Source organism: Apus apus, chromosome 1 (genome assembly GCF_020740795.1).
Source record: "Apus apus isolate bApuApu2 chromosome 1, bApuApu2.pri.cur, whole genome shotgun sequence".
NCBI classification, from domain to species: Eukaryota; Metazoa; Chordata; class Aves; order Apodiformes; family Apodidae; genus Apus; species Apus apus.
In genome coordinates this window covers 30,315,106-30,341,528 of record NC_067282.1, presented here as the reverse complement: position 1 = coordinate 30,341,528, position 26,423 = coordinate 30,315,106, and the positions used below count along the sequence as shown (strand labels likewise).

Genomic DNA, 26,423 nt, shown 5'->3' with positions numbered 1-26,423 from the left:
ACTTCCTCAGCAAATCCTTAAGTCTTCAGCAGCTCCAGTCCTCAAGGACTGTTAAGTTTTCCTGGTGTTAACAGCTATCAATACAGTTATATTTTGGAAGTTTATCCTTTTGAACCCACATGCACTCTTAGCATCCATAACATCCTGCAGCAAGAAGTTCCATTACTGATTTACAAGTTGAGTGAACACTTTCGTGTGTTTCCTTTGAATTAGCTTGTTCCTTCCAATATAGCTTGTTCCATACCTCTATGAATTTATGAATTATAAGTTTAATCACCCAATAGTTCCTTTTTCTTTTATTGTCCTTGCAAAGAAGACTGCCATTTTTAATCAAATACTGTGTCATTAATTGCAGTCTCTTACTGGCCTGGAAATAATAATCCTCGCTACAGAGGATGTGGAGAATAATAATGTTGAAATCTCACCCTGGCTTCTCCAGCATTTTGCTCAGGTTCATTTTTGTGATGCTGACATGTCAAATGGCATTACTTCTCAGCTGCTTATAAGAAGAGGTCTTGTGTCTGAGATGTCAGGGTTTCTGAAGTCATCTGGCCAGCTGCCCTGATGGTGGGTGGTGCAGGGAGCTGGCTGGCCTGGGGCTGCTGGCCTCTGTTATTCCCGGGCAACCTACACAGCTGGACTGCCAGAGATAAGGCACCACGGATACTCTGGCTGGTGTCTAAGATAGTTTTTGTCAGTTTTGTCATGGCAGCAAGCCATAGATGTGACAGTTTGTGAAATGACACAAATTGCATAAATTTCAGTCAGCGGGTGCTGATGGTACTGGCAAAATATATTTTGTTTTGGGAGCATCATGTTTAGGTTTCCAAAACAAAATTCTGAAGGATTTTTATTCCATAAAAGCTTTAAATGTTGGCTTACCTCCTAATTGAAGGTGTGCTTGGGTATTTTTTTTAAAACACAAAAAGCATATAATAAAAATTCAGATTTCCAGATAGCTCTGCTTATGCATGGGTTAGAAGATTCTTCTGTTTTCTACATGTTATTAGTAAAAAACTTTATTAAATTTACACTTTTTGCGTTTGTGTTTCGCTCATCACTGTAATGACTGTTAGTGTCCCAGTCTGCTGCTTAAATTTTCTTCACCTGATTTCTTTTCATTACTTCATTGCACAGCCTTCAAATAACCTACCTGCTTTTTTGTTTACACCCTTGACATCCACAAATAAGGATGCTTTTCAGTTGTTCTGTAGCTAAGATGTACCTATTTGTCTCGTAATCTTCTGATCACGGAGCAAATACACAGCTATGGAAAATACACATTCTCTAATGTATATTAGTAGAAACAGATGGTGCAATCTGTTCATCAGTGAAATTCAGTTTCTAAAATGGATTTAATCTGGTTTGCAGCAAACAGCACACTCTGGTACCGTCTGTCGTGGAACATGCACAAAGGGAGAAATCCCATTTCAGGTTGTTTGTATTTCATTGCAGTAATGTGTTCATGTGCTAGCCTGGGCATCACATCCCAGAACACCTATTGTAAAGGCATGTTGCTTAATCCACAAGACTACATTCTTTGTAATTTGGTATTTTGGTGTATTACTATTTTTCATTACTCTTTATTTAAAGGTGTGTACTGCTGGTCCTTTTTGGAAACCTTGTTTTCCTGCAGCCATTAGTAGAATTTGCTCTTGAAAATAAATTATGGCAAATTATTTTCTTCATTTGTGAAGTGGAGAGGCATTTCAAATTAATTATAACAGTGGTTTGCATTAATTGGCATCCTTCCTGTTGTGAAAATGAAATTTTCTTTTTTTCTTCAGAATGGAGGATTTTCCAAAATTATCAAGGCCAGAAAAGCTGTGTGTTCTGTTTCTGCTAAGCCAAATGCAGAAAAGAATAGTGAGTGTAATATCTGTTTCCTTCATCTCAGACAGATCCTGTAAACTCTAGAGCAGAACTTCTTAGGCTGAAATGATGCTTTGCCATGGAAGTCTTCAGTCTGTGTATAGCTGAAAAAACATGCTAGCAGATACAGCTTTCTTCTCCCCACTTAACATAAAGTGTTTGCAGCTCTAGAAACACATGTTGCAAGCAATAATGATGAGAAAGTGATAGGTAATTTATATTCCATTTCTTTTTGCACTGAAGGATGTGGGAATCCTCCAGTATCTTACAGAGATAATAAAATCAAAGGGTGTGGTGGAGCAGAGCAAGTAGTGAAAAAAATATTGCAGAAATAATGATGCAAAAGCATCTGCCTGGAAGAAACCTGTTAGGCTTCTCACCTTTCTGAGTAATTGCTATTTATTATTGCTAAAATTAAATGTTTGTTCTAGCTGCTTCTCTCTTTTAAGTGATTCTGTTTCCCAGTTGTTTTTTCTAGAGTGTCCCCAGCTCCTCTGGACTTAGAGCTAGAATTTAAATTTTTTTTCTCCCATGCAGTTTAAACACTATCCACCAGCTCCAAAGCTGTCACATGTCATGACTTTCACAAAAGATGGTTTGTTTCCCAGATCCCCTAGAGATGCTTGTAACTTTTTTTTTTTTTACAAAGCCGGTAATTAATACCGGAGAAAAAATAGCATGCATACTTAAAGGTGATAGGATTGTGTAAAAAGAAAGGAACTCAATAGGAAACATGAGTGGGGAAAACAAAACCTGCCTTTTTGTAAAGTAGTACGTATATGTTATATACTGTGATTGTTCCTAAAAATATACCATGCATGCCAATGAAGAGAGGACAGATACCCAGCAGTTCACATTGTTCTGAGCTGACCTATATTTACTGCTGTATATTCTCTGCAGACAGAGGTATGTGTGCAGTTTAATACAGAGCACTTATCACATTGGTATTGAACATTTCTAAAATATTTACAGCTCTTGAAATCTCTAATCCCAAGGTAATTTTTTAAAAGTTATAGATTTATTAGCTTGTCTAGGTGTGGTGGGTTGACATTGACTGTTTGCCTGACTCCCAACCAGCTGCTTTCTTACTCCCCCTTAGCAGGACAGAGGGAGGAAGTAAAGTTAAAACTCATGGGTCAAGATAAAGGCAGTTTAGTGAAACAAAGCAGTGGTTGTGTGCAGAAGCAAAGCAAAAATGAAGGAGTTGTATTCTCTACTTGCCATCATCAGGCGATGTCCAGCCACTTTATGGGGGAGCAAGGACAAGTGCACATAGCAGCTGCTTCAGAAGACAAATGCCTTCATAACAAATGCCTCCCTTCACCTCCTTTCTCTTAGCTTTTTTGCTGAGTACAGCACCATCTGGCATGAGATGTTCCCTTGGTCAGCTGGAGTCAACTGTCCTGGCTGTGTGCCCTCCCAGAGAGAGGTTGGAGAGACAGCCAAAGTGATGCTGTGTGGGCTTTGATCAGCAGCAGCCAACACATGGGGGTTATCAACATCACCCCAGCCACTATATGGGCTGCTGTGGGGAAAGTTGAACCCAGCCCAGCCAGACCCAGTACACCAAGTTACACTGGTTTGCACTGCCATTTGATATGTGTACACACTGAATTAAAAATTGTGGAAGTTTTTGGAAAATGATACTCTTTTCTTAATAATAATGGTTTCACAGTATATGTCTTGTTTAGTTCCATGCACATTTATGACAAACCGTTGAAACTGGCATGAAGCATTTCTTCTCATATATATTTGGGTTTTTAAATTGCAGCTTCAGGTATAATTAAGAAAAACTGTGCAGAGCAGGCTTGAAAATGTAATGGTCCTGAAGCTTCTTTCAAGACTTTTTTTTCCTCTGTGGAGGATGTTCACAACCAAATTACCCATGCATGGAGTCTGCTTTCACACAGATCTTATGGACAAACCCAATTATCCAGCTTCCCATTAGGGAAGCTAGACAAGGTTTGTGCTTCAGCCATTAAACGGTTTTAGAATTTGTCATGCCAGACGAATCTATAATCAAATCTTTGGGTTATTTTGTTTAATAACAAGATAGGTATGGCTTCACAAAGTCTGGGTGAGTTTCTTCGTGTTCACAAATAACAGGCACTCTTTTGAAAGCCTCAAATTAAGAGGAGAACACTAATGTAGCAGAGCTCAGAAGTGCGTGTAGCTATGTTTATTTCTTAACAAATGAGCTCTCCAGGGAGTGTTCAAAAGATAGCACTCTCAGCTTCCAAGCTTGTGTTGTTTTTTTCTCAAAAACAAAGGCAAAGTTAGTATTTAAATTGTATTTTTTAAATGCAAAATAAATTGTTATGCTTTCTGTGCTCAGTTGCCTCAGAACCTAACCATGTCCTTTGTGTGCCTGGTGGTCATCTACATGTTTTTAAAAGGAAGATATTTTGAAATAACTTTGAGAATGTTGCGTTTAAAGTTGTAACAGAGCTTGAAGCCAAATCTTGAGTCACAGCTTCCAGATTCTGAAGGTATTTTCAAAATACTGAGTGAGAGCTTTTATCAGGGGCTGACAGTGATACACCTGTGATGTGATGAGCACTGTACACCCCAAAGATGATGTACGGAAGCCAAGTAAGGCTATTTAAGAAAATAATGCTCACATTTGCCCTCTGAAGCAGGAATTCAAAGACCAGACCTCGGGGAAAGTGACTCAAGCCAGACTGACTGATGCAGGGCTGGTGTAAAGCCATTCTTCACACAGCCTGGTCAGTAGGAGCAGAGGTCTGTGGTGGGCGGTCCCACAGTGGCTCTTCTCTTCCTGTTGCCATCACCTTCCAGCTGCAAAGCAGCCTGGCAGTTCCCACCCCTATTCCTGCTCGCTGGGATCCCTCCACACGGCTGGTTTCTGCCTCTGGCTTTGCCATGCCACATATCTCCTTGTGCTGGAAGAGGGAGCACAGTCCCAGCTTGACCAACAGCTGAGGGATGTCATAGCAGTGATTTTCAAGTAGAGGTGGGCAGGTATGTAATGTATTGGGAGAAGAAGCTGGGGAAGCACTTGGTTTGCAAAGCAGGAGAACATAAAATGTAATTGAACTGTTTGAACAAATGCAGTAGAGCAGCAGTAGTGTACAATTGGCAAAGGAAATACAGTTGGCTGAAAGAGTGATGATCAAACTTAAAAAAGCTGTTTTCTGCGTTAAGTGATACATCTTTCAGTCTGCTCTTCAGCTTGCTGTGTTTCACTTCAGGCTTTTTCTGCTGCCTGCAGGAGAAACTGGTATGTTTCCCAGTTGAAGGATAAGCAAAACTGCTGTTTCGCATAGACTACGGAGAAATACAGGTTTCTTTCCCTTCTTGTTTGCTTTGGTTTTTTTATAATGTAGAAGGGGTTCCTAGGGTTGCTGAGCCTACACAGCTTCTTTATTTATTTATTTATTTATTTATTTATTTGAAATGCTGATTTTGTTTGGATTTTCAGAGTTAGTTAACAACAACTTGGTTCTCTTTGCTTGCAGGACAAGAATGTTGAGTAGGTTAGTTCAGTAGTTCAATGTGAGCTAATTGAGCAGTTTACTGCAAGAATATGGTTAAGCTATTAAACAGTAGCTGACATGTTTTAAGCTACTGACAGTGTATATAGTTATCAACACATTAACACATAGGTATGCACAGTGATTTCTCCCAGCAGTTTTCATTTCAGTGCCCTTAGCAGCAGTCCCTCACTGGTTGTTTCCAAGTTTATTTTCAGAAAGGAGGTGAATGTCCTCAAAAAGGTATCTACTATCTCACATTTTAGGTCTGCAGGCTAAGGAAGGAAGAGGCAGTGAAAAACCTCGAGAATCTGAGCCAGCTAGGTTTTCTAGGGAAGCAATCCAAATGTTTCCCAGATGGCCCCAAACTGTTAAATTGTTTACAGTAAATTTTAACTGGAAGGTCCCCAATGGAGCCAGATGCCACGGCTGTTTGCTATCGGGGGAGTGGTGAGGTGTCTGGGAAGTGGAGTTTTGGATACAGGAGTGTGTAGTCAGAGGCAGAGTGCTGGCAGCTGTAACTCCCTAAAGATGTTTTGCAGGCAAAGAGAAGGAGAGGTTCAGACTGAGGAGAGTTACCTGAGATGCCTTAGGGTTGTTTTATTTTCATTAGACAACTCATAGCCAACAGTCTGCCTTATTCTTTCCCAGCTTCTTTTTAGCTACATGAGCAGTTTCATCAAAAGAAGTGCATAGTGAATTGACTGAGCTTGTAAATCATCCAACCTTTACCAATAATTCAAGACACAGGCCTTTCAGGTATGGTAAAGATGTGACTTTTCTGTCTAAGAGATTCCTTCCTAAAATTCTCCTTTCTTGTTCTCATGAGCAATATGTTGCACCATTTCTGGATCTGCAGAGACTGACAACAAATGTTTGCCTTTGTCTTGCCTAGACTTACAAGTCCGCATTATTCATGCTACTGGTTTCAAAGCAGCCATCTCTGCAAATTAGTTTTGGCAGGAAAGTGATAATTATGCAATTTTGAGCCAAGTCTATTCATTTTACTTTTAGAAATAATGAATAGTTGATAATTTAATATTCCTCTTCTGAAATCTAAATTTAAATAGGGTCTAGCATATAAATCCATTTGTTATGGAGAAATTTGGGGATTGAGGAAAATGGTAGCAGGAAAGGAAACTGTATCTTTGAAAATGGAAGTGGGAAAAAAAATCATTAAAAAGCCAAAGACACACAATTATTTTTCATAATTGTTGTTGTGGGTTTTTTTAATCACGATAGGGTATTTTTCAATAAATTATGTAGCATAGTGAAATTTAAATTATGAGCCTGAGGTTTTAACTCTTCAGCATAGTACACAGGAGAAAAATGTAGATCATAATTTGATTATTATAATGGTAATTTGTGTTTTTCAAGTATATAAACACCTGAAGATAACTTCATTTTCAAAGATCTGTTTTGTCTTTGTTTTCACATTAGAATGTCAGATCTTTTCTTTCCTCTTATCTCCTCAGGCACCCAAGTGTAATATTGGCACTAATTGGTGTATGATATCAAAATAATCAAGATGAAGTTTTTCTTAAACAGGAAACTATTTATAGCTTCAAGTTTCTGAGTACAGGCACACACACTTTCAGACACATTGTTAATTTGCATTCATGGGAGGATGGGCAATCCAGGGTAGTCAGGATGGTTGCTGAAGTTTGGATAAGGATAGAACTCCAAACTGCATAATTCTGAGAAAGGTGTAGATGGCATACGTATCAGGGTATTGAAGTGCTTGGCACTTCCCAGTATCTGGCTGCAATGCAAGAAAAAGTCTTGAGCCAGCAACAGGAGAGATAAAACTATTCCTTACACTTTTGCTGGAAAAATAAATAGTGCACGTCTTCTGCTTTCACTTGTCTTCAAGCACACTTGTATGTTTTCAAGAAGTCTGACCCCCCCCCAAAACCATGCAGTCCTATTTTGTTTTCTTTTCCAACTTACCTTCTAAACAGTCTGTTAGTATAAAAGTGGAAGAGATGATGCTGAATAGTTGTTTCCTAAAGGAACTTTTTCGATAGGAACAACTAAAATATGTGTGCATGTATAGTTAACTTTGTATGTGATCCTTTTGAAATAAGTATGTCTGACTTTAATTTAGGAGAATAATCTTCCTGTTAAAATTAGAGGGCTGGGCTTCCGCTTAGTTTGCTAATGAGTCACTTTTCCTACATCTCCAGTCTTTGTCTTCTGTAGTATTAGTAAGGGGCTTGTGAGATTCACATTCATAAGAAAATGTTGAAAGTATAGCAGAAACCTGTAACAGACCCTTTGTTTCCCTTCTGGGCACTAATTGATTGAATATGTTGACTGTAGGATGGAAAGGACTGCAAAATCCTGACATCTCCAAAAACTGCAGAAGGGCAGACTGCTTTTCCAGAGTACATGAGTTGTATTTAGGAAATGTTTGTTTCTTTGCACTAAGTGATTGGACAAGAGGAAATGTCCTCAAGTTGCACCAAGGGAGGTTTAGATTGGATATTGGGAAAAATTTATTCACCAAAAAGGCTGTCAGGCACTGAAAGAGGCTGCCCCAGGAAGTTGTGGAGTCATCATCCCTGGAGGTATTTAAAAGATGTGTAGACGTGGTGCTTAGGGACATGGTTTAGTGGTGGACTTGGCAATATTTGCAGTTGGACTTGATCTTCAAGGTCTTTTCCTACCAAAATGATTGCATGATTGAGCATGTAAGGCCTTCCGATCAATCCACAGCATGACAGCAGTGCAAGGGCCTTCTCATCCTGCAAGTGGGCGATGCTGGCTTGACTCAAGTCCTCTTGGAAGGGCAAAGACAGTGCAGAGGCTGTCTTACTTCACAAGGGTGAATGGCATCTGCGCCTTTAAGGGTGTCTGGTCAAGTGCAAAAAGGGGTGTTTAGTAAAGGCAGGAAGCAAGAAACAAAACACAGAGCCACAAACCTACACAGACATTCCTAATGGAGGCAAAGACGGGAAACAAACTTTGTCAGCCACACTAATGGATGGGCAACTTAAAACCTCCCTTAACAGTCACATGGCCTAGAAGATATCTCTGAGTTATGATTCCTTTTTAAGCTTGGCCTCAGATAACACCCTTTCTCCATGTCCCCAGTATGGACCAGGCACTGCCAGAGCCTGACTTCGTCAGCATCAGGACTCTTCTAGAAGAAGTATCGATTAGGCACATATGAACTTAATTAAAAATATCCATGATGTCAAGCAGATCTTGTAATTTTTTTTGTGCTAATTACATTAGGACATCGCTTAAAATGTTTAAAGTTGGGCATCAGATAACAGGGGAAGTTACTAAATTACATTACTGGAATGATAAAGTCTATTTTGTGTTATCTTTACGTTGTCTTCACAACCTGGACCCAAAAGGTTTTAATTATTTGCAATAAAAAGCTTGGAGAGGAAAAATGGGAACTTAGTGGTTTTAATCAGTTATTGCCAATGTATCAAACCAGAAAATAAAATGCATAAGAAATGGTTCCTTATTGTTGAATTGTCATTCATGTTATTTCCTGTTCTGTACTGGAGGAAGATTGGTAACGTTGGCATCTTCAGTTATGACTGTGGTGCCTGTCTCAGTATTAGACATGAAATTATCGTATATTCATGTGATTCATTTCTCAGCCTTCAACCTATATAGTTGAATATGTCAACTTCAGAAGAACCTAATAGGTTTCCTGAACATAAAATAATTACGGCACTTTCCTTGAAATGCCAGGATTTCAAGACATAAATGTAGTTGTAAATCATATTCCAAATTAATAATTTGGAATGCTGGCAAGTGCACTTCTTAATGTAATTTCCATTCAGCTTATTCTCTTCTCTGCCTCTCTGGTCTTTAGAAATGAGGATGAACTCACTTGTTTGGACTGGGTGTGTGTGCAAGAGTAACACTCAACATCTGAAGGAGAATAGTAGATTGATCCATGCAATGGGCCGTAGTCATCTGCCTTTGTTTAACGTCAGACAGTTGGACTTTTCTTCTAACAACAAAATAAAGCGTGTTGAATTTCCATGTTGCTAGTTGTTATTTTTCAGAATATATGACACATTGTTTTGGGTAGAAACAGAGTGTCATAAGTATTATTAGATAATGTGTATTTTTACCTGTGAATTCTGGTAATTTCTTCTGTTTGTGGTTGGGCGCTGCCATGGGGTTGTTTTAGCAGACTGTGTCCCACAGGGTGCTGAGTTCCCTTTGTTCTCACAGGATTGCAAAACCTTTACGTTTCAGCATCTTGTAGAAGTTTTCTTCTCTTGCACATCACCTGCTCACCTTATATGACTAATATTCTTGCTTGGAAGAAAAGTCAGGAAAGTTGCCATCTGAACCTCAGCAGTAGTCATAATGAACACAAGAGAAGTAGGTGTGAAGATACATTGTCACAGTTATTGTATTAGCTTATTTTGGATGAGCTTTTGCAGGATATACCTAACTTGATCATGATTGGGATCACTGGGCCAAGGCCAATTGCATGAGGTTCAATAAGGCCGAGTGCCAGGTCCTGCATTTTGGTCACAACAACCCCATGCAATGCTACAGGCTTGGGGCAGAGTGGCTGGAGAGCTGCCCAGCAGAAAAGGACCTGGGGGTGCTGGTTGACAGACAGATGAACATGAGCCAGCAGTGTGCCCAGGTGGCCAAGAAGGCCAACAGCATCCTGGCCTGCATCAGGAATAGTGTGGCCAGCAGGAGCAGGGAAGTGATTGTGCCCCTGTACTCAGCCTTGGTGAGGCTGCTCCATGAGCACTGTGTTCAGTTCTGGGCCTCTCACTACAAGAAGGACAATGAAGTGCTGGAGTGTGTCCAGAGGAGAGCTACCCTGCTGGTGAAGGGTCTGAAGAACAAGTCCTATGAGGAGAGGCTGAGGGAACTGGAATTGTTTCATTTGAAGAGGAGGCAGAGGGGAGACCTCATTGCCCTCTACAACTGCCTGAAAGGTAGTTGGCCTCTTCTCCCAAGTGAGTTACAATAGGACTAGAGGAAATGGCCTGAAGTTGCAGCAGGGAGTTTTAGACTAGATATTAGAAAGAAATTCTTTACTGCAAGGGTAGTCAGGCACTGAAACAGGCTTCCCAGGGAGATGGTGGAGTCATCATCTCTGGAGGTATCCAAGAAACTTGTAGATGTGGCACTTCAGGGCATGCTTTAATGGGCCTGGTGATTTTTTTGTAGGTTGTGTGTTGTAGTTGGTTTTGTGGTTGTGGATTTTCTTGGTGGTGGTGGTTTCTGTTTGGGTGGGTTGTGTTGTATCCCCACCTCTGAGCCCCATGTGGATGGATGGTCAGATGGTTTAGGTGATCTTAGAGGTCTTTTTCGACTGTGACAATTCTGTGATTCTGTGGGATGATTGGCAGAATAGGGAAGCAAAGAATAAACTTTGATGCCTGTATCAGGTTTCATGAATCTTCATGTAATGCAGCTGTGTCTAATTCAGAATTACTGAGTAAGGAACTGAGAAAGACTAGTCCTTGGCTTTCAATCCCATGGTACCAGGCTGGGAACTTCTGTGAGGAGACACAAAAAAAGCAAGCAACCAACCAACCAAACAGAAAAACCTGCAGAATTATGCAGAGGTGGAGAGTTTGTGTTTCTTCCCCTGCAAAGCTTTGGGCAGTGGGCCTGATCTTTTCCAGTGCTTATCTGTTGGATAGTATTGTAGAACAAGAAGCAAACCAGCTTTTTCTTTTTTGCACCAGTAAGGTTGGCTCCTCACTTAACTAGGGCCCTGTGCAAGTAAAGCCAAGCACAAAAAGGTATGGAAACTTTTCAGTCCTGTCTGTACAATAACTTATTTAGAAATGTCAAGAATTCAAGCCCTACCAGCATTTCTGATTAATACCTGCTTCTAATCTTTGAAACATTTGTGGCAGAAGACTAATCACAGGAAATCTTTGGTTTATATTGTATTGCTGAAAGATACATATATTTAAAAAGGCAATGAGTATCTTCTCCTAGGAACATACACACTGCCTTCCTTTCTGAGTCTGTTGCATGTTGACAGCTCCTATAGAATTATTTCCAGCCCGTTTGAATGTTTTTTACCCTTATTCAGCTGTAGGCAAAATGACAATTCAGAGTTGCAATATAAAATGTATTTTGCTGGGGAATGACTGTGGTGAATTTGATGCCATTCTGGTTACTTGCTGTATTTCAAGGCAGAAGGCTATATTTGACTTTAGGGGTGGAAGAGAAAACCACAGAGTGCAGGCTGGTGAGTCTGATGGCTGCTCTCTCACTAATTTATTGGCAGGTTTGGGGAAAAAACCTGCATTCTCTTTTTTTTTTTAGGCCAGATATTAGCATGAATTATGACACTAGCTATTTCAACAAGAGTCAAGTGGAAAATGTAACTTCTTGGAGAGTTATCTGTAGTTCTGAGCCATAACTAAGGCTCTTAACTGTCACACTCCTGCAAATCATAACAACGAATAATAGGTAAAAAGCCACTGTTCCTTTAAAGCAGTGTCATCAGTGACTCAGAATATCTATTGATTTTTTTTTTATTTATTCCTACCAACAGTTTCAATTAAGATTCAGCAGATCCACTCTTGAGAAAACTCTGTATAAAATGCTCAATAATGTTTTGCTTTAATACTGCTTCTTTAATTCTGCTAAAGAAATTTAAGTAATACCTTAAGGCATTTTAAAGTAATTATATCTTTAATGTGTTAAAACATTGGTCTAAAAGACTAATACAATGCCAAATTCATAGCTGTTGTTAAAAATTTTTGAATGTATAAATACTAAAATATATAAATATTTCATCAACTTGTTTTTCAAAAAAGAACTATGCAAAATGTAAAAGTCAACTGTGTTCACCCAGACAAAATACTTTCTGAATATGAGGGAATTATGGCATGGTTTAAAAAAGAAAAACAACAAAAAAAACCACCAACACCCTGTTTTCCCTGAAAATAGAGTCTGTACCAACAAATCATCAGGAGAAAATTACTACAGGCTATTTGTCTTTACCCTTTGTAATGCACTGAGCAGATTTCAGTGCTTCATCCACATGTGAACAATTTGCTGGTTTGTAGCATATGCCACGTTTGTCATGCCCTTTACCTGTATTGTGCAATTTGGAGAGGTTAACTTCAGATGTGCAGCAGCTGTTGCTCCATGTAGGACTCTGTGACCATATTCCACATGGAAGCCCAGCAGAAGGAAGGCAGCATGAGGCTCTGTCACTCTCAAGGAGATCTTGAAGGCTGCAGCAAAAGAAATGAGAAGGACAGGCATTAGGGAGAAGAACAAGATGTTGTGTAGAATAAATGCATATTAATAAAAAGGTTTGTCTCCTGGGTCACTGTGCTTCCCATTTAGATTTCCATATTGGCATGTGGCACCTGCCCTAATTGCTTCCATTAAAAAGTAATAGCAGAGATGTAATGTATTTTTAGTACTCAATACAGCAATTTATCTACTAGGAACAGGGGGGAAAAGTTAGCACTGTGCTTTTGGACAGTTTTCTAAAGACAGTCTGAGAGTTGTGAGTTGTAATTTGGAAATCTTTGGCTAAAAACCTAGAAGTACAACAGGGATATATCTGAAATTTCCTTCAGAGACATGTACATTTTTAGCAGATATATTTGTTAGTTGGTATGTGTAGATATTTCTGCAATCTTGTGTCATTTCACAAAGCAACTTGGATTTTCTATTTCCATTTTCAGTTGGTAGGCTTCCATCCCATTTCCTAAGCAGGCAAGATTGTGTGCTGGGTAACTTCACGTTAAATGTAGCTTCACTGCAGTCAACATTTGGAGGCCTCTCAGAAGTGCATTAGCTCTCCTACACAGTTGGTTTTCTACTGGTTTGGAAATTAGCAAGTTCAAATAAAAAAAAAACCCTGAAGTGCATATCCTGCATAGCAAGTGAAAAATGTCAAGAAATTAATTGCTGGTGTTCTCGTACGCAAAGAAGGATTGATTTATGGAAGCAGCACTGAAATGGGTGGTGAAATTTTCTGTATTGTAATTTTAAAATGCCAGAACAGGAGGAGACCTTCAACACTGAGTTCAAGACAAGGTTTAGGCTGAAGAGCTATCAATTGTTTGCACACTTAAATATCCAATTTATTAAGAAGCTGGAGGAGGGTTGACATCACCACTCTAAAGCTTTTCCTTCTGAGGACAGTTTGAGGTGTACAATCCATATTTTCAGTGTTCTGGCATTTCATCATTGAAGGACTAATGTTCTTTGGCTGTTTTTCTGAAGGGAGGCTATTGTAAATTTGCCTTTTTAAGAGTAATGAATTTAAAGCTTGATAGAAGGAGGATTTAATAATGGAGAAGTGCCATCATTCTAGGCCTAGCACTCCCCAAGAACAGGAGATGGTCTGATGTATTTCAATATTGTTACGAACTTGGTTAATCACTTACCTGTGCTCCAGCTTTAATGAGAAAGACTCTGGAACAACATTGCAAAACATGTATCTAATCTGGTTCATGTGAAGAAGAGGGTGGTGCGGTGGCCTGAAGGGGAAAGGAGAGACAAGGATGCCCAGTTCATCTCCAGGAGGTCCTGTCTCATGAACAGGAGCAATATCAGTGGACCAGTTTAGAGAAGGAAATGTATCCCTGCACCTGTTACAGAAAGGAGAAGTGTGAAAAGAGGGAGAAGTGAGGTGAAAAATAGCTGCAGTGGGGGAGAGGGAGGACTGGAAATTTCCTCAGGTCAAAAAAAGAGGAAAAATGGCAAAGAAATGCAAGAAAATATTAAAAAAAAACCCAACACCAAACTAAATAACCAGGATTTTATTTTTAATGTTAAAAAAAAAAAAGGCATTGGCACTAAAAAGAAAAAAATCAAGCTATGAAGAGATGGAGAAGACAGATTTGAAGAAAATATATTGATTTAGCTTTAGCCTGTGCCTCTTTGTGAAATTTGAGTTTAGAAGACCTTTGGTAATCCGATCATTAACATTCTTAAAATAATTTAATTAGATTGAAGGCCAAGAGATAAAATCTTGGGTTTGCCATATCAGGAATAAAAAGTGTCCACCTCTTATTTACCTTCTGATTGATTCCCCTTGAAGTTAGGAGAAAACATGCTACATTTGGACAGAAGGCATTGATGCCTTCTCCTGATTCAGAAATGTAGAATACAAAGTGACAGTCACTTAAGGGTAATTAAAGCTATCACACAAATGACTGGTCTGTGAAGATTCAAGGGAAGCATGTTTGTATCTGTGTATGAGATGAATCTCCCAGCAGTTCCTGTCCAGCAGTACTAGCTATGAAGGATGATTTGCTTCATTTCCAGTTGCTACAACTAGAGAATTTATTTCTTAATTTAATACCACCTCAAAGGTCATTTATTTTGGTTCTTCATGTGTTAAATGGGAAGCATACTGAATGTAAATTTACCTTTTTGGGTGTACATCTTCTTTTTTTACAAAAATATATCCATGATCTCAAACACTGTTTTTTAAAGTACTGTCTGTTTTACTGCTTTTGTGGTTTACATTGGCGAACATGTAGTTATTGGCAATCATGTCACCATGCTGATTTTTCTTTGGGAAGAAGCAAACCTCAGTGTACATTTACTGGGCTATAAGTCTTATACTGTGTCCAGTGAAAATTGACTCTTCTGACTGTAAGATACACCTTTGGAAACAAAGTAACGTCACTGGTGATAACTCTAGTTTTGTCTCAGAATTAATTGTATGTGCCATTAAGCTATTTTCTCTTAGGGTGGTTGTTCTGCATCTTTCTAAAGCTTGGTTTCGTGCTTTATCATTTCAAGTAGTAATTCTTGAGTGCTAAACCTGAAGTAAATGGAACACTCCTTCTACACCATGATACGTAAGCATTACATTACATAGGGATGGACTTGACTAAATATGTTCAACCTCTGACCTTCTTGGAGTCTTCCCAAAGAAGACTGAAGGTCACCTGTTGTTAACTGATTGAGACTTGATTGCACATTGGTTTGAACCTGAGTGGATTTCAGCCTTCGTGTCTTTAAAAGTGCTGATAAAAAAAGTTATTTGTGCTGTGTTACTCTATAAGAATGCCAGAAGAAAGGTCACAGGAATTTATATTTTTACATTAAAATACCTAAGAGAAGGTCATGGAGTCTGATCTTTGCTGTGCTGTGGGAGTTAGCAGAGGTGGATTGAAAGCTTTTTCAGCCCTCAGCTGACTAAGCTGAGAGATTCTAGGTTCATTTGGCCATGGGCTTTTCTTCCACATGACTGTCAGGCTTTTTTTTTTTCAGACATGAGTTTTAGTATCTTCCCTTTACAGTTGCTTTTTTTTTTTAGTATTGCAGTATCTTCTGTAGCATATAGTGGTGTAATAATCCATGGTGTCCTCCAGCAAAAACAGAGCAGGATGAACTTAATTCAGAAGAGTGCATCTGTTTTGCCTTCTGATTTGTTTGCAGCTGACCTTTGATAAGGGCTGGTTCATACTTGCAGATTTTTAGAATTCATTTTGAGTGTATGCTTGTCTGAACTTTTTATTGATTCTCTTCTTTTCTTTTGCAGATTACAGATAGAAGAGTCTTCTAAACCTGTTAGGCTATCACAGCAGCTGGAAAAAGCCGTAACCACAAACTACAAGCCGGTGGCTAATCATCAATATAATGTAAGTAGCTGTCAGTATTTTCCCTTATTCTCTTAGCCAGCAATCTGACTCAGGACCTCAGAATCTCTCTGCTGCTGTCCTGCAGCCTTTTCACCCACATTTGGCCACTGTCTTTGTAAATGTTCCGTGTTATCTGTTTTCTCCCTGGTTTTGTCTTGTTGGGATGTTTTTGTCTCAAGACCAACATCACCCTTGGGGCTAAGCTCTCTCATGTTGCCCTATGGGGGGCAGGCTGCCTTTACCCAAGCCTCTTCTAGTGTCTTTATTACATTCTTCCTCTAGTCTTTATTTTTTTTTTTTAAAATGTGATTTTGAGATTTGGGGATAAAAGGCAGTTCTGGCTTTGTGCTATGAGATGTGGAATCACTCCTTTGAGCCAAATAAAATATCATATGGAGGTGGGTAAAAGACTTGAAAAAAATTATTAGTTTCCAGTCCTTTGCAGGAACTGACAAGTAGCAAAGAGTAACAGCTGACAATTTTTCACAGTTTCATACCTTCATAGTACATGTTATTTGCATCATTAGCTTTGTCAACATTAAAGTCAACATTAAACCCACGCTGCTGTTCCAGATCAGTTGATGTACATGCAAACTATAACGTCCTTTTTCTTAAAGATGCTCCTTGAGTAATTTGTATGTATGCCTATAGAATCACTGTTACTGCTGAATGTGAGAAATGTTAAGTCATACTGAAAATGAGTCACTGTGTTAGTCATTTAAACTTCTACACTTTTTATTAAGATTTTATTTACATAAAACAAATGACAATATACTGGATGATATTTAAGCATTATTCTGAAAGGCAGAATTTCCACAAACCAAAAATAATCGTTTCTCTCTCGTGGGACTGTTTAGTAGTAGTTGCTCTTCAAAGTCTGATCTATAGATAGATGATCATACCAGTATAACTCATTCAGTCAAGAGAGTGACATTTAGCCAAAATAGTCACACTGGTATATCCTGCTATGCAAGTGCAATTTTATATGAGTATACTGTTTTATGATGCCACTGTTGTTTTCCTTTAATTCTGAAATAAGCTGTTGTGATGTACAGTGTCTCATTCTAGTGGGTATGACAGTATGACTTCAACCTAGAGACAATCTTTGGATCTGTGTCATTAGGAAACTGAAGTCTTGTGTGAGATCCGGGGAGTAGAACCAGGACGTAACAAAGCTTCTTAAAAGTCATGATACTCTTGTATGTAAATCCTAATGGTTTTTAGTGGTTACATAGCTGTTCCTACTAATGGAAATCCTTTGGCAATGTGCTTATTTTTAATCTCTGCCTTTAAAGTGTTGTGATGGAAAAATCTAGCAGGACATACTTATGCTTGAGTCACTCTTGGCCGTGCCTTGACTCTAAAGGCCTGGGCACAACTACTTTCTAAAACACCTTGTTCTTCATCAAGTCTTTTATTAAGGTTCAGGTGAGTGGCTGAAGGGATGTACAACTGGGAGAATGTGTCTGTGAACTTTTTTAACCTATGGGTTAATTTTTTCTGGTGTTTTCAAGCAGCAGTTGCTTTCTTAAAAAACTTGCTGTATTGCTTGTAATCATATGACAGCCCTGCTGGGGACTTTTCACAAGAAAGAAGAAAAAAATGTACAGACTGCCATACATGCTGATGCATTTGGTCATCTTCAGGAGTTTCTCAGAAAAGGCTGAGCATCTTCTAAAAAAGGAAGGAGTAAAATTTCCTGAAGGAAGGTATGATAGAATATAAAATGGAGCTTCAGTAGCTGCTCCATGTACCCCCCTAAATGAATATATAACAGGAAGGAGGATGGAAGGAAATTACATGTGGATGAGAAATAGCAATAACTTGTTTGAACACAAGAACAGAGAGTGTTATTTTTCAATAAAGTATATTAAACCCATGTTTTTATTAGAAGAAAATGCAATTGCATTAAAATATATGCCAGGATTATAACTTAGCTTTTCTTCTCTGGGGAAGGGACCTTCATTTTCTGTATATCTATAGATGATACAAGTCTTTAAAAGGTTACAATGTTAAGGTTTTTGCACTTGTCATATTTCTGTGACTTCATGGGATTTTTTTCACAACACAGCTCTCTAGTAGTCCTGGGTTACCCCTTCAAAAGCTTCTTTGTGGTCTCCCCTCTTCCTGCTCTGCCATCCTGTAGAGGTTGGTACCGATGCTCCAGGAGATGGAAAAACATTTAAGACAGCTTTTATACTTCTTCAGATGAAACATTAAATTCAGTCTTACTTCTCTATCACCTTGGCATTAGCTGTCTACAGAAGCAGTGTAATTCATCAGCTTCAGTATTAATGATACCTTCAAGAAGGCAATTCTGGCAACTTCTCAGCAAGCTTAGCAACATACTGGGAAGGTAAACAAAGAGAAATTGATCTCTGTATGAAGTCTTGTGGGGATAAACTTGCAACTTCTACACTTGACAGCTTGTTCTAAAATGGTCCTTCCTTGCAAGCAAATAGTATTTTAATGCTTTTTAAATTAAAAAACCCACACCATTTTAAATAAATCTCATTAGTTTACAATGTACGTGCATTCTGGAATACAACTTTCAAAAGCACTTTAAGGATAAAACATCCTGTTTGCAAAGAAAACAGGAATGAAAAAAATGAAAGGCTGAATTGTAACTTGCTATGAGCAGCACTTTTTAAAAAAAAAAATTGCACTTCACAATGCACTCTGTGTTTTTAGACAACAGTGGGAGCTGTTGCTGAAGTTGGAAGGAAATGCTGGAGTGTTGCTAATTAAAATGTGGGCAACTGGGATGCCAGCTGCAAATAACTTTTCAACAAAAGGCGGGTTTGATACTCAGTTTTCTGTATGAGTTGTTTTTATACATTAATGAATTAATAATATTAGAATATTCACATTGCATTTGTATAGGGTATACAAGCACTCCTCCTTGATTTACTTTAGCTCATCCAAAAAATGTAAAATAGAAGCTTCTACTGGGAGAGGGTACCAAGGCACTAAAATAATAGAGAAAGACGACTGTTGGGCATTACATTTTATTATCCACAAAATGTTGTGCCTTGATTAAAAATACGACTTTGTATTATTTTCCAGGAGACTGTTACTCATGCAATTAAGATTTTTATACCCAGTCATAAAATAGTTCCTGTCAGAGACCTAACATCAGTGAAGATAATGTTCAGAATTTCCTTACTGTTTCTTCATTCCTTTGTGTAGGAAGCATCAATTTTAAAGCGAGTAAATTTTTTTCTGCACATAGAGAGGGTAGGAGCTAGTTGCTAGCTAAGCACATTTTTGCATGTCATTTGAAGAGGTACAAACAGCACCATGAATTCTTTGGTGTTGTTCTCAGAGATTGTCTTGAGAGTCCCAATAGCTTTTCCCATTACGCCCATGTTACTTATCCGTTATTCCCTTAGCTCTGCCATGAACAGAAGAAATAACCTCGGTGCTTTGCTCTTGGTCTTACTCCTTAAAAACAAAGCAAAAACCAGAAAAGAAGGAGGTGGATTTCTTCCATCACTACAGCTTGACTTTCCACCTGAGGAGGCTGAAGGGTTTTTCTGTTTCTGCTTTTCTTCTTCTTTTTCATTTTTGTTTTTATTGTTTGGGGAGGCAGAAAATTGCAGAGGGGTTGGTAAGAAGAGGCATAATAACTGCTGCTGTGGTAGAGTAATAGAGCCTGTATTTATCTTTCAACTGGTGTTTTTGGGTCAGAGAAAAGTTGCTCACCTTATAAACAAATACATAGGTCTTTACATGGAAAAGTGACCTCAGATGTACACAGGAACCCAGAACTCAGTCAGGCTTCGCAAACAGAGATGCCTTTGTCTCTCTCTGTCTTCTGAATTTGATCTCTAAAGTATCGGAGGCTTTTCTGGCAACGAATTAAGGCTGAATAATCCATCTCCTCCTGTAAAATGTTAACATGTGCATATATTCAAACATCATTAAGTTAGAAGGAAACATACAATATATCCTACAGGATGGTAATTGCCATGTTGGACTATGAAATACCAAAGAGAAAAAATCTGGTGCAGTTTTCATGCAGGACCAAAAAATATTTATTGTACCCAGCTAGATTAGTTTATTTTTAATAATGTTCGGGTTGCTGGTGTTGACTCATTTTCTTCTGAAAACACAAGTGCTGTCTGTAACTTTGTACGTGCCAGGTAATGCTGCTGCTGCCATACTTTGTGATGATCTTACTCATTTGTTTATTTGAAGCACTGTCATTCTGATTACTTACAGGACAATGGGTTTGTCTTTTGACTCTTTCTAGCTTAAAAAGAAAATAAGCCATTTTCAAATAAAATTAATATTGAAAAATGGAAACCAAAATTGCTTTTGTAGATGGAAACACAACTTCCAAAATAGACACTGTAATGGGATACTGATTGTAATAGATGCTTTTCAGTGCTAAGATGAAGTGTCCTTTGGATGCACCCATGATCTCGCAGCAAGTCCCTACACCATTCCACTAAGTTAGAACATGACAGTGGTAGTAGATGATTCTTCTGGAGAATCTTCTGGTTGCTCTGTCAGGAAAAATAAAAATGCTCATCATGTATTTTAGTATGTTCTGACTTAAGTCAGGTGTAAATTGAAAGCATTTTTAATGCTGCAAACTGAATAGTGTCAGATCAGATGAAGATAACGATGTGAAGAACTTCTTGGTAGTCAAACAGTTGATTTAGTGTATTGCTTTTCTTGCAGAAGAGACAAGTGCTCTCACATATCTCTTATTTCATCCTACATTTTATGCAGCAAAGAACCAGTCTCCTCTTACTTCCAACCTTGGTATCATTTCTTTCAGTGCATCATACAGAAACCCTTGCTCACCTGCCAGGATATGGGTAGTGCTGTAGGTCATAGTAGACTTTTTAGGTGAATGAGATTTTCCCTACTTCTCCTATACCTGTATGACTGTGTGAATATTCCCAGTAGAGAACTGGCCATCTGTTGGTGAAGTTGCAAGGCAGAGCACACCCTGGCTATGCTGCTTGGTATCTTGAATCATAGAATCATCGAATCATCCAGGTTGGAAAAGACCTTCAAGTCCAACTGTTCGCCCTACCACCCCTAACCACTGAACCATCTCCTGAAACACCACATCCAGCTGGTATTTTTTAACACCTCCAGGGATGGTGCCTCCACCACCTCCCTGGGCAGCCTGTTCCAATGCCTCACCACTCTTTCTGTGAAGACATTTTTCCCAATATCCAATCTGAACCTCCCCTGGCACAACTTCACCCCATCTCCTCTTGTCCTATTGCTGGTCACTAGGGAGAAGAGGCCAACACCCACCTCACTACAACCTCTTTTCAGGTAGTTGTAGAGAACAATGAGGTCTCCCCTCAGCCTTCCTCATGAGCCTTCTCCAAGCTGAACAGCCCCAGCTCCCTCAGCCTCTCCTCATGAGACCTGTTCTCCAGACCCCTGATCAGCCTTTGTGTTTGTAGTTTTGAAGAGTGCCATCTGGGTAGACTTGTTCGTATATATTTTTCAATGCTTTTGCAGTTCTACTCCATGAGTTTATGACTAGATGCAGTCTACTTCCATTATACAGCATAGTGAGACTATACTGGTAGAGAAACAGAAATTGAATCCAGAGCAGGGCTTCCAAAGCTTAAAATTAAAACCTTTTCAAGGTCAACAGAGGTTCCTGATTAATTGTCTGTTATACTTTCAGAAAAAGCAGGTGTTTTGACACACTATTGTTAATAGCAAGGCCAGTGTCCTAGATTTGTGTTTCTACTATAGTTTCTGTGGTGTAGCAGTTCTGCTGTAGATCATGGCAACCAAGATGATGAAATTGTTTTACTTGATGCTACAGTTTGCAGTTTTACAGTTTTAAAGATTTTTTTTAATGCAGAGGTGACACAGCCTGGATTGAATAACTCAGGAAGGTTAGAACCAGACCCCCTTGCTTTCTAAGCTCCTGCTGCAATAGAGGAGCCTGGGTGCGGCTGGATCCAGTCGTGTACATGTCACAACTCAGACTGGGCAGCCCAGGGAGATTAGGGCTGAATCCCCTTGCTTTCTAGACTTCCTTCAGAGAGGAGCTGAGGTGCAGCTGGGCTCAAAATCCTTCTCTCAGACCTGGTCTTTCCCCAGAGAGAGTAAATGTATTACGGTCTGAATAAAGCTCGACCATCCAATACCCCTTGATCAGATTAAGGTGCAGCAACATACAAGGTCTGCTTATAATAAATAACACATTTATTACACTAGTAGGAGTTAATACTGAGCAACCTAAACGAAACCACCCGCATATATATATATATATTAAGTAAGAAAAAGAAGACGAGAAGAAAAAGGTGAGAGGAAGAGGGAGGAGATGAGAGAGACAGAGAGAGATAAAGAGGACAGGAAAATCACCAGCCCTGGATCCAGCGTTGTTGGTCCAGCCAACAGGGGAGGACTGGTGTTCATGGTCAGTGTAGATGAAACTCCCAAAGCCCACTATTGCAGCCCTCTATTTTTTTAGGCCCAGAATCTTTATTTCACAATGAGTGTGATTAAGCCATACATGTGTGAGCAGCTGGAGTGGACCTACACCCCCTCTGCCCCTCTATCATTGTCATTATCTCAATCATCGCTGTTATCTCATCTATGCAGGCCTTTTGGGATGCATATGAGCAGGGGCTACAATGGGGTTTAGATACCATTTCCCAAAATAGGTCTGGAGGGCTGGTCCCTCACAAGAGGCTAAAGAGTTAAATAATTACAGCAAATTGTTTTGGAGTGTGCAGGTCTCTGCAAATCTTGCTTCTGATGATGAAACTGAGGAAATGCAGGAGGAGGTATTTTTGGAGGTGGTAAAAGTTTCTGCAAAAATATATGGTCATCTTACACAGGGTATAATAGTTAAGTACTTTTAATGTGCATTCTGAAATAGTATGTGTGCTAAGTGTGTGCTACTCAGGTTTCTCCTGCAGAGGTACCATCCATATCCTCAAAGTATTTCTTCACTTGGTGAAGACTGGGTTTATACTGACAGAGTGGTTGCTCTTTCTGTAGCAGTGTTCAGGTGCCATTTGAGCATCCTTTGGGCAGGTGGTTGTTATGATTGTGGATGTAGCCATGCTGGTTTGTGGATTTTCCTGAGTATGACAATTTGTAGGTTGTTTAATATTTGCTATTATACTTCAGAAGCTGATATCGACAGAGATGAAGTGAAAATACCATCTCATTTTGGATTCCTGTACTGATATTAATTCTCTCTTCAGGTTTGGGCACATCATGCAGGCTGTTTCTGGGATTTTTTACTGGTTGAAGCAGAGATACATATCTGAAAAGCTTATTGTGCTGAGCTGAAAATGCTTAGTTTATGTTCGTAACATTTAAGTACACAAAAGAACATTTTCCAGATGAAAAGCACTGAGTCATGGAACATTGTTTTATTAAATAGTAGAGGTTTTTTTGTGCCTGAACATTCAGCATGGAGAATTATGCAGTGTTACATATGGATGTCTTTAAAACGTGTTTTGTATCTTATAGATTGAATATGAGAGGAAGAAGAAAGAAGATGGAAAACGGGCTCGAGCTGATAAACAACAAGTGTTGGACATGCTCTTTTCAGCCTTTGAGAAACATCAGTATTATAACATTAAAGACCTGGTGGACATAACCAAACAGCCAGTGGTATGTACTGTTTTCAGTAGTTGCTATTGTGCATATCTTCCATGTCCAGAAAATAGTTTTATATATAGGGTATGCCTTTGAAACAGCTCTCTATATACGTTTTACAGCAAACAGAAATAATCGAGTTTTAAGTTGACCATGGTGGGACTCTGTAGGATACCAAGCATTGCAGTGAGTGTGCTTTTTCTTGACAGAGGTGGTTTAAGTAACCTAAACAGTCTCTTTCTTGTTTAATACTAGAAACCAAAGTCTGTCACGGCCTGACATCTCCCATGGTACTCCTGTCCTCACTGAAGTAACTGCATAGTTCTGCTAGTGTTGGCAGTAGAAAAGCTGTGGAAGTGAGTGGTCAGCCCTTCCTTCAGCATCAGACACGGGTTACTCTTTTTCTGTGGATCTAGAAAATCGTGTTTTGTGGAACTGGTATTAAATGCACACATTATGCATGTTAGGAGCTCAGGTATCATGTCAGCACAATCAAAATCACTTTATTTCCTTTACAAACAGATTAATTTTTAGACTAAGAGTTTAGAGGTTTGATAGTTGGGATTTATTTGAGATTTTTTTTAACATTATTTACTACATAAATAATACATAAACAAGAAAAGCATGAATATGTGTGCTTACATGATGCTTTTGTTATCCTGCAGTGTCTGCCAGCCCCTTCATCTGTGAACTCTAACTTCCCAGTTCTTTCCCTTCTTTCCCTGTACGAGCTTTCTTTGAGCAGACCAGACCAGAGTGGGAGGAGACAACACATGAATAACTTTGTTGCTTTTGATGTTTTTTACTGCTGACTTTGATATCCTCAGCCCAGCTGCAGTTTTCAGAAAACTTAAAGGGACTTAATTATGTTTGAGCCTAAATGGAGGAACAATTTCAAAAGTTGTTAGAGCTAAGGCAGAAGAAGGAACTGAATTCTGAAAAAAATATTCTTCTGTAAAAGAGGGGGGGAAATGGAGCTGCTTACTAGTTTTGCTCACTTCATGTTTCAAGTTCAGTGAATCTGTATCAGAGGAGATATGTATAAGGTGCAAAAAGATGTTACCCAGTTCAAATACATGTAGGTTCATGGTGTTCTAGTACCTTGGAAGAAAGTGTTTGGATAATGTATTTGTGTCTTCTATTCCATTCATTTATCTAATGAGTCAACTCCTTATCTGTGTGGCAGAGAAGGTGTGTGGATCATGGGAGCTGAGAAGGTAGAAGAAACAGGAGGAAGATACAGAGAGAGTGACAAGAAAATTTTAAGTGGTTTGTTGGGTTTTTTTAAGAGATAGTTGTGACAGTCACTATCTCAATCACTGCAAATGTAAGTAGGTGCAGATTTATCCCATCTAGCATGACTTCAGCTAGAAATAGTCACCCACAACTGCCACTTATGCCATGAGAGAACAGAAGTTTTCTTCCTCCTGTGATGTACATGTACCTGTCTCTCTGGATGAGCTCAGAGGAGCCTGAGAAAACTGTGCTTCTGACACAAGTTTCTTCATTAAGCACTGAAAGCTGGGCAAGATAAATCCAATTTTTGTCTTAGTCACTGCCCTGAGGATTAGATGCATAGAGTAGTTACTAGATTACATGTACACAGCAAAATACTTCACATGAATTCTTCTATTACAGTTATGATTGATTTTTATGTCTATATATATCTACTGTCATCATATGCTCCTGTATATATTCTGCCTGTAGCACAGTAGGTCTGTGCTGTGGACTTCAATCTCAGCAAATCTAACCTTTTTCAAATATTGTAGTAATACAGATATGTTAAAAGGAAATTTTAGACTTGTTTGACCCAACAGCAGATGTTATTTGGGCTATGTCTTTGCATCTGTGTTTCTTATTTGAGTCCCTCTATTGATGACTAAAAGTCTTGTAGCACTCCTGGGATTAATCAAGTCATTAAACCCTTTTCCCCTGAGTGGGCTGCATGGTCTCAGCTTCAAGCTGTAAGCAAGAGTTAGGGGATTTTATGTTCACTCCTCAGCCCTGGATATCCTGAGAAAATAAATTACCAAAATCCTCTTCCTGATGCCTTTCTTCAGTCACTGTGTAGCCAGTATGGTAATAAATCCAAAACTATCTTTCAGTAGCACATCCACCCCTCATCTTCCTGGATCAACAAGCCAAGGCCAATTGCATGAGGTTCAATAAGGCCGAGTGCCAGGTCCTGCATTTTGGTCACAACAACCCCATGCAATGCTACAGGCTTGGGGCAGAGTGGCTGGAGAGCTGCCCAGCAGAAAAGGACCTGGGGGTGCTGGTTGACAGACAGATGAACATGAGCCAGCAGTGTGCCCAGGTGGCCAAGAAGGCCAACAGCATCCTGGCCTGCATCAGGAATAGTGTGGCCAGCAGGAGCAGGGAAGTGATTGTGCCCCTGTACTCAGCCTTGGTGAGGCTGCTCCATGAGCACTGTGTTCAGTTCTGGGCCTCTCACTACAAGAAGGACAATGAAGTGCTGGAGTGTGTCCAGAGGAGAGCTACCCTGCTGGTGAAGGGTCTGAAGAACAAGTCCTATGAGGAGAGGCTGAGGGAACTGGAATTGTTTCATTTGAAGAGGAGGCAGAGGGGAGACCTCATTGCCCTCTACAATTACCTGAAAGAAGGTTGTAGGGAGGTGGGTGTTGGCCTCTTCTCCCAAGTAAATAATGACAGGACCAGAGGAAATGGCCTGAAGTTGTGGCAGGTGAGGTTCAGATCAGATATTAGGAAGAATTTCTTTAATGGAAGAATGCTTAGGCACTGGAACAGGCTTCCCATGCAAGTGGTGGAGTCACCATCCCTGGAGGCATCCAAGAAATGTGTAGATGTGGCACTTCAGGGAATGCTCTAGTGGGCATGGTGG

General features: G+C 39.4%; 1 protein-coding gene across 1 annotated transcript in view; it reads left to right on the top strand.

Moving 5' to 3' along the window:
- Positions 1 to 26,423, top strand: part of GTF2F2 (general transcription factor IIF subunit 2) — a 92,252-nt gene that overhangs the window by 60,607 nt on the left and 5,222 nt on the right. The window contains exons 7-8 of the mRNA XM_051639324.1: positions 15,856 to 15,955; positions 23,432 to 23,575. Of these exons, the coding sequence (XP_051495284.1) occupies positions 15,856 to 15,955; positions 23,432 to 23,575 (244 nt within the window). The remainder of the gene's footprint in view (positions 1 to 15,855; positions 15,956 to 23,431; positions 23,576 to 26,423) is intronic.